At 37.5% G+C, this 8,926-nt stretch overlaps 1 protein-coding gene across 1 annotated transcript in view; it reads left to right on the top strand.

The window, feature by feature from the left end:
- The first annotated feature begins 2,340 nt into the window (after positions 1-2,340).
- CCDC168 (coiled-coil domain containing 168) overlaps positions 2,341-8,926 on the top strand; it is a 28,187-nt gene continuing 21,601 nt past the window's right edge. The window contains 3 exon segments of the mRNA XM_074331495.1: positions 2,341-2,571; positions 2,682-2,715; positions 2,811-2,844. Coding sequence (XP_074187596.1) covers positions 2,341-2,571; positions 2,682-2,715; positions 2,811-2,844 — 299 coding nt within the window.

Here is an 8,926-nt window from a genome sequence, read left to right as displayed (position 1 = left end):
CTTCCTGAAACTTTCTTCTTTGTTAGTCTTTGCCTCTTACCAAATCCTCCTCATCTTGTAAGGCCCTTAAATTCTATTTTTCTTTGTAGCTTTCTTTGTATTACCCCAACCAAGTATCCTTCAAACCCACATAGTGTTTTCCTCTTTGTTGTTAAGCGCACTCTGCCTTCTCAAGGTTATTGACATATTTGCTCCATACCACTTAAATTATATACTCCTTCAAGTCAGGGAATAGTTTTTACTTATTCTGTATCCATAAAGCACTTTTTAGTTACTATTCAGTGCCATGCCTTCATTATTCAATAAATATTTGTTGTATTGAACTAAGATATTTACAGAAGAGTTTTTCGCCAATGAGCAATCCCGGGTTTGTATTGCTGTTTATGCACCTATTATTTTTTCTCATACATAAAGAACAAAAACCTAGTTCAAAATGTCCGAATAGTTCAAAGAATGTGATATTGGTAAAAGTAATAGATTTTTTAAAACTTCAATAGAATTTTTTTCTGAGTGTTTTCTTTTAGTGTCTGTATTACTGTTAGTAATGGGATTTCTCTGGTGTTCATTGCTTTTGTCTTCGTGATTTTTAAAGCTCTAGCTTAGCATTTACTTTTAATGCTCACTTGAGAATGATATAAGAGGTTCCTAGTGTAAAGGACGGACGCGTCTATGCTGAAAACTAGGTAATTGTATAATTTTATTAATAGCCAAGTACAAAGTAACAAACATGACAAAGCCCTGGAGAGGATACTTTTCACCTCTGCAAACAACTGTCAGCAGGAGTGTTATACAGAAGTTACGTTTCAGTTCTTATAAGAGCTAATCAGTGGTATACTAATTAGGGATTCAGTGCCATAAAGCTCTTAAAGATCTAAGGAACTAGAGAGTAAAATGTTAAAACACTGAATCTCCTTTAAGGTAAACATTAAATGAATTAGAGAATGACTGCCATAAGGCAAGAGAAATTAAGCGTTTTGCCAGCTGCATTAAGTTTTATAGGAAAACACAGCAGAATAAAATCCCCGACTGTGTATGTAGGTGGGGGGTCTGAGAGGAGGGTGTACTTTACCCTAGACATATCCAGAAGAATTGCTGAAGTTTTTTCTAGATCTAATTTGTGCCTACCATGCATCCTGGAAGGCTATTCTTTGCAAAGACAAACTTCGTAATCACAGTTAAACCTAAATCAAGATCAAAACCACGTGTAGGCTGTGGTCCAGTAAACTGGTGTGACACTCAGGATGTGTCTTTGATCTCATTGTTCAATACTCAGGGAAAGTAAGAGTCCCATAAATTTCCCTTGCACTCAGTCACACTTACGTGACTGGAGAGGCTGGAACCATTAACTCTGGTTTAAAGATAATATTTTTTTCTCAATCCACCTTGAATAACTGAAGAAGTATTAATTACATCTTCAAAGGGAAAGTACTCTAAATCCAAGGCAGTGTTCACATTTTCATTAGTAGTCCAGACTCTTGTCTACTCATGACGAAACTACTCTGTAGACTGCGAAGGAAAGTGAGCAGGACTTAAACCTGGCTCTGCCCCACCCTAGTTCTTACCCCTTGGAATCACCAGAGACAGTGAAAAGGAAATTCACCAGACCATTGCAAAATCTAACTTTGGTTTTCAGCATAACAGTAGATTGTTGAAGAAGAACATTGCCAACATATCCATCTAGCAGAAAGAAATATAAAATGAGGTTTTGTATTTTAAGGGGAAAAAAAAATCAGGCAGGCCTTTAGAGACAAGCTATCATATGTCCTATATAGTAACAATGGGACATTTATACTAAAAAATTATTTGGTGTTTATCTAAAATTCAAATTAAACTGAGACAGCTAGTTTTGTTTTCTGAATCTGACAACTTTACATTCATGTTTTCCTGCTCACAAAGAAGCATAAATGTACTATTCCTGGTGGAAATAGGAAATGGTTATGTCCAGGTCAAATTTGTTCTACATTTTTCAAATTACAGAGCAGTGATAATCCAACTATGCTAAGGGATTGTTCATAGAATTGTGTTTCTTTTTGTGAAATTAATAAGAGATTATTTAAAAATGTTTTAATTAAAAAAAGGACAGCACCATACATGACTCACAAATGAACTTCCATTATCGCTAAAGTAAGTTGATATGAGGTCACTGAAACACCCATTATGACACGTACGTCACTTTACTTAGGCCTAGAGCAATCACTGCTGCCCTTCGTAAGACACTGAGCAGCACTGGAAATTTTCTGGCAGAGAGTTGCATGTGGTTATGGTCACCTTTTTGTTTTTGGGGGCATCCAAAATCGACTTCAGAATGAGATATCAATCGATTTCACATATTATATAAAAATGTCAAAACAATTACATTTATTTAAAAAAGCTGTGAGAGGTGAAGTGGAAGATAATATATTTTTTACCTTATGGGACTTTCTAGAGTCCTGGACTTCTCAAAATGATTGGCTGGCAATCTTCTTTATAATTTTCCTAGGAATTATTTTTGAGATCATACTCATAAAGATTTGTACATCCTTTCAGAAAAAGCCTGCACTTCCAGAAAAGAGTAGTTCAGATTCCCAGGAGGTAAGAAACAATGGTTGATTTCCTTCTCTACTGTTTTTCAAAATCACACATAAGAATAAATTTGATATTTGGATTACTTCTCTAACGTTTTATTGTCTCCCTTGAAATAGAATGACGACAGTTCCCTGAAAAGCCTGACATTTGGTAAATATACAATATCATATTTTAACATAAAACTTGTTCAGCCTGGGCTTCTCCCATTGGTGCTCTGACTTTGTTTTATTCACATTTATCTCTAGATAATTGGTCAATTCACTCATCTTCAGAAGAAAGGTAAGTGTTATATTTTGAAATTAAATGAAACAGGTTGTTTTGTTCTATTCAAAACTTAATTTGTATCTGAGTACTAGAAGAAGGTGTTTTCATGTGTATAGAGGACCACAGCTGTTCAACATCATAATTCAATCTAACATTGGTTTTAAATGGTTGCTTTGTTCCAAGGTGTGTTAATGGCTTTTCATACATTATTAAAATTATCCTTACAAATAAGTAGTATTATTGCTGTTTTTACAAATGAGGAATGCTTAGGTTAAAGTGATTTGCTTCCCTGCCCCAATCTCTCTCTCCAGTACCCACAACGTAGTAGTAATCTCCAGTTCTGATAATTCAGTTAGAAAAATATTCATTTAACACTACTGTGAACCAAGCAAACCCTGATCTTGGTACTGCAGGAGTGACACAAAAGGAGTTTGTACGATCAGAATTCATCAGCATTGTAATGATATATCAGTACAAGGGATTAAATACTGACATCGCTACTCTTGTTGCTACCGATATTTTAGTTGTTTTCATCAAAATCCATCCAACAATCATTAGATATACAATGGAAATTGTGTTTGGTACTGGGATACAAACAATAAGAGAGTCTGTTCCCAAGAAGCTTATATTCCTGTGGAGGAGACATAATACTTAAAGGATGCTTGCCTCGCAGTATGGTAACAGTGATAGAAATATTATAAGAATGTTTAGGAAATACTTAAGCCAGCATAGGGGTAGTGGGATGGCTTCACAAGGAGGGTTATGCTGGAACTGAATTTTAAATGGTATATGAAAATTGGCCAGAAAAAGACAGCAGGTTAGGAGAATAAGTAAGGCATTTTAGGACATGTGCAGAGGCAAGGAAACAAAAACAGCAAAGTATGTGCAATAAATTATGATTGTTTCAAAGTGGCTGGAATGCTAAGATTGAGTTAGGGAGTAGTGGGAGATGAATGTGACGATATAGGTGGGTGTCAGATCATGGGGGACTTTCTGTACCCTGTTGATAAGCTTGGATTTTACTCTGTAGATAGTTTGTAACCGCTGAAGGTGGTTAAGTGTAGGAGTGACACAGTTTTGTATTTCTGCTAGATAACTATTAGCTGTGTGGGAAATGAATCTGGCAATTACTTGACTATAATGTCTTTCATTTGTCAGGTATAAAGGGGCTTTATTCATTTAATGTGGTTGCTCAATTTTCACATTGGGTACTAACAACTCCAGTTTGTAAGGTGGGTGCCCTGGGAAGCAATAACAATATCTGGAGGTACGGGTAGGTAGAATGCTGGTCAGAGCTGGTTGGGAACAGGAATGGCAGAGAACAGTAGAGCACCTCAGTAGTGCAATCAGAATAAGTGATTACCCAGAAGTCAATTGGGCAGGCCCAGAGTCAGTGTTTCAGGTACACAGGGATTAGGTGTGCATTGTATTGAAGGTTCACATATGTATAAATGCTCCTCTACTTATGATGGGGTTATGTCACAATAAACCCATTGTAAACTGAAAATGCTGTAAGTTGAAAAAGCATTTAATACACCTAATCTGCAGAACATCATAGCTTAGCCTTGCCTACCTTAAACGTGCTCAGAGCACTTATATTAGTCTATAGCTGAGCAAAATCATCTAACACAAAGCCTATTTTATAATGAAGTGTTGAATACTTGTAATTATGGATATCCCTTTCCCACCATTGCAAAGTCTAAAAATCATAATTCGAACTCTCACAAGTCAGGGACTGTCTGTAATTAAAAACCAGATTTTTTTTTTTATGGTTGAAATTTGGTAACATTTAAAAACCAGAAGATAGGTAGACAAGAGAGGAAGCCACAAGAAGAAATGGGGAGAAAAGGATTTTCAACTTCAGAATCAAGGTTACCTCAGAGTTTCCCCATCCCTGTGTGCCATTATTTCATTCCTGCCTAGGGGGAATTTAATCCTTATGTGGCACCTTTCTAGGCGGCATTTGGGAAAAGTAATTGAGGAGATGGGGCAGAGGGTTGTTGAGGGAAAAGGATAGGGAAGAGAAATATGGCTACTATCATGCAGCATATTCTAGTGAAAAAAGCACAAAGTTTGAATTTAAAAAAAGTCTAGGTTTATATCATATTTCTGCCTCTTAATGCCTTGGACAAATGACTTAAACTCAATAGACCTACATTTCCTTACTTTCAAAATAGCAGTTAGAATTACTTCTGAGGAATATCATGAAGATTAGTTAAAATTATATGTGAAACAAGGCAAAAATATTTTACCCTGACACCAGAATTTCTTTTTGGGACAGAACTATATTTGGGAGAGCATCTTAAATTATCTTGAAATAAAAAGGGCTTGAATATTGTATCATTTCAGAGACAGAGTAGATTTTGTCTCGCTTATGAAATGGGAGAGAAGAGAAAGGTGGAAGGGTGGACAGAGAGGAGGGAGGAGCAGGACTGAATGGCCTAAAGGACATCAAAGGCGAGACACTCAGTATCTGAAATCAGGGAGAGCCATGCTGGCTGGCCATAGTCTCAGGGACCAAAGCAAACCGCTGCTCAGGTTTTGGGGAAAGATTTCTTTCAGGGTTAACCTCACCCTTAGAAATGTGGGAGAGAGTGCCACAAATTACATGACTTTCAAAGGCTGAAGCTGGATGGTTGGTTTCAGAAGCATATTTCCTGAAGTGAGTTATCATTGATAGATAAAATTGTTTAAAAGCGGATTTGGTGTTCATTTGGTACTATGACTCTAGGGCTATGCTATACGCACTGATTGATTTAATTGATTTACAACCACTTCTGGTATTTACTTGTACCATGGCTGTAGAACTATCAGTCATTTCCTAATAGTGTGGGGAGTTCTTTTTAGATTTTCAAAAGCCAGTTGAGATTTCCTAGTGGGGAGAGGCCAGAGAACATTACAGAAATGGAACAACATGCCTAATATTTAAGTGGGAGTTCTTTGTATTGCTGTAGTCAACTCCCTTCGATTTCTACCTCCAATTTTTCATTAAAGTCAGTTATGTTTATGAGTACTTTGTGTATGTGGACTCCCCCCACCCACCATTGAACTTGAAGAAAGGGTTGGGTTGTACGTCTGGGTCAGCTTGTTGTGCACAAGTTTTAGCTATCACCAACCTAGAGGCAACGATGGCCATTCAGCAACTATTTACTGAGAACCCACTATGTGCCAGGCATTTTTGTAGGCCTTTGAGATACATCAGTGAACAAAATGGACAATGATCACTGCCTTACTTTTTAGTTAGAGGAGAGTCTGATAATAGACCATAACATGATAAATAAGTAAATTATATAATATGTCAGAAGGTGATAAGTTTTCGGGTAAAACAAAGGTAGAATTGAGTAAGAGGAATCAGGGTACCATAAATAGGGGAGGAGAGGTAGGTTGCAATATGGGATTTAACTAAAGCCTTGAAGCGATAAGGGAGATAACCAAACGTATGATCGAACAGTATCCCAGACAGGGGGAATAACTAGAGCAAAGGCTCTGTGGAGGAGTGGGGAGTGTGCCTAATGTCTGAGGAATAGTAAAAAGGCCAGTGTGTCTGATGCAGAGAGGGAAAGGGAGTGACATATAGAAGGTCAGAGAAGTAATAGGTGACCAGATCATGATTGGGCTTTATCAGCCATGTTAAAGACAGTGGCTTTTACTCTGAGTAGCAATGAGGAATCACTGTAGAGTTTTGTGGAGGAGAATATGTTCTGTCTTACGAAGTCTGACAATTAGATTCGCAAACTCATCCTAGAAAAAGGGTTACATACCTTATTGCTGAATATCACTATGGTCACCTTGGAAGTACTCCCCTTGGGAAGCTATGCACTGACACCAGCACCTAGTCCACCCTCAAAGCAATTTTGGAACTCTTTTTCTGGAATGGCCATCATAGCTGTCGTCGTCATTACCCTTGATGTCCTGAATGTCATCAGAATGTCTTCCTTTCAATATTTCCTTTATCTTTGTGTAAAGAAAGAAGTCATTGGGGGCCAGATCAGGTGAGTAGGGAGGGTGTTCCAATACAGTTATTTGTTTCCTGGCTAAAAGCTCCCTCACAGACCGTGCCATGTGAGCTGGTGCATTGTTGTGATGCAAGAGCCCGGAATTATTGGCAAAAAGTTCAGGTCGTCTCAACTTTTTCACACAGCCTTTTTAACACTTCCAAATAGTAAACTTGGTTAACTCTTTGTCCAGTTGGTACAAATTCATAATGAATAATCCCTCTGATATCAAAAAAGCTTAGCAACATAGTTTTGACTCTTCATTTGGACTGTCGGAACATTTTTGGTCGTGGAGAATTGGCTGACTTCCATTGTGCATTTCAACGCTTTGTTTCAGGGCCATATTGGTACACCCATGTTTCATCACCAGTGATAACACAACCCAAAACATTATCTTGCCTGTCCAAAAGGTCTTGGCAAACTTCGACTCTCCTTTGCTTTTGTTCATCGGTGCGGTCCTTCAAGACCATTTTTGCACACACCTTTCTCAAGCTAAGATTTTCAGTTAAGATTTTCCTAACTGTTTCTCTATCAATGTTTACTTGGTCTGCTATGCTTCTCACAGTCAGCTGATGATTTTGACGTACAATTCGATGAATTTTGCAATGTTTTCATCAATTCCACTCATTACTGGCCATCCTGACCTCTCTTCATCATTGACATGTTCTCTTCCTTCAGAAAAATGTTTAACCCATTTGTACACTGCTGTTTTCTTCATGGCATTATCCCCATAAACCTGGACTAACATGTCCCTGATTTCACTTCCACTCTTGCCAAGTTTAACAAGAAATTTAACGTTTGTTCGTTGCTCTAATTCAAGCTCAGACATTCTCACAATGGCAAACAAAAACGTGCAACAATAATGAAAGCCATGCAGGAAGACACCACCACATGTCCACACAAACACAGCTGTGAGACACTGATATAACAAGGTTTTTTTGTGAAACCTTACCGAGATGTTTGTACAGTGCTGCCAATGTAAGTGCATGGTGGCAAGTTCGAGAAATTGTCAGACCTCATAGATGTAGATACAGGTGATATAGATAGAGATAGTTATATAATAGATATAGATATGGAGATTTATATAGGAATTGGCTCACATGGTTATGGAGGCTGAGAAGTCCCACAATCTGCGCTCTGCAAGCTGGAGAACCAAGAAAGCTGGTGCTATAATTCAGTCCAAGGCAGAAGGTCTGGGGTGGGAGTGGGGGATGCAACACCGGTGTGAGTTTCAGAATCTAAAAGCCTCAGAACAAGGAGCTGTGATGTCTGAGGGCAGGAGAAGATGGACATTCCAGATCAAGAAGAAAGAGGAAGAATTTACTGTTCTATTTTTTGTTCTGCTTGGGCCCTCAATGGGTTAGATGATGCCTGCCCACATTGATGAGGTGATCTTCTTTACTAATCTAATGATTGAAATGCTAATCGCTTCCTCAAACACCCTCACAGACACACCCAGAAATAATGTTTTACCAGCTATCTGGGTATCCCTCAGCTCAGTCCAGGAGACACACACAGTTACCCCAGTAGATTACAAAAATATGTATGTAGCCTATATATTAAATGCTAATAAATAACATTTATGAGAACTTGAAAACTATTTAACATATTTTAAATATTCACCCAACATTTTTGTGTTATCTGTGAAAAAAAGGTAGCAAATAATAAAATATTCAAAATTCTAATTAGCAGATTCCAAATTAATGAGATTTTGCAGTTCTAATAATTTTCCAGGTGATGCTGATGTATTTGGTCTGAGTATTTTTAGACCACACCGATCATTTGAGTTAGACAAGATACTGGAGAGTCCATTTTCATGATCATTACTCTAGAAGCACTGCCCTAAAACATAGGCTTTTTTCTTGATCAAAAATAAACAGCTGTTAAAATAATCTGAACTGACTTATAGAAAGCTGTACTTAATGGTATTGGACATTCTTCTGTTGTACTTACCAACTTTCCATAAGACTATTTTTATTCTTGTCAAAACTTTCATACAGAGAACAGAAACAAAGTGATATTTCTTGTAAAAAGGTATAATCTTACCCTGCAACTTTGATTCATTGCTTTAAAACAGATTTTTGGACAGGTTTTTGAGGTGA

The sequence above is a fragment of the Rhinolophus sinicus genome, linkage group LG04 (assembly GCF_036562045.2).
Source record: "Rhinolophus sinicus isolate RSC01 linkage group LG04, ASM3656204v1, whole genome shotgun sequence".
Lineage (NCBI taxonomy): Eukaryota > Metazoa > Chordata > Mammalia > Chiroptera > Rhinolophidae > Rhinolophus > Rhinolophus sinicus.
This window is presented reverse-complemented; position numbering and strand designations above follow the sequence as displayed.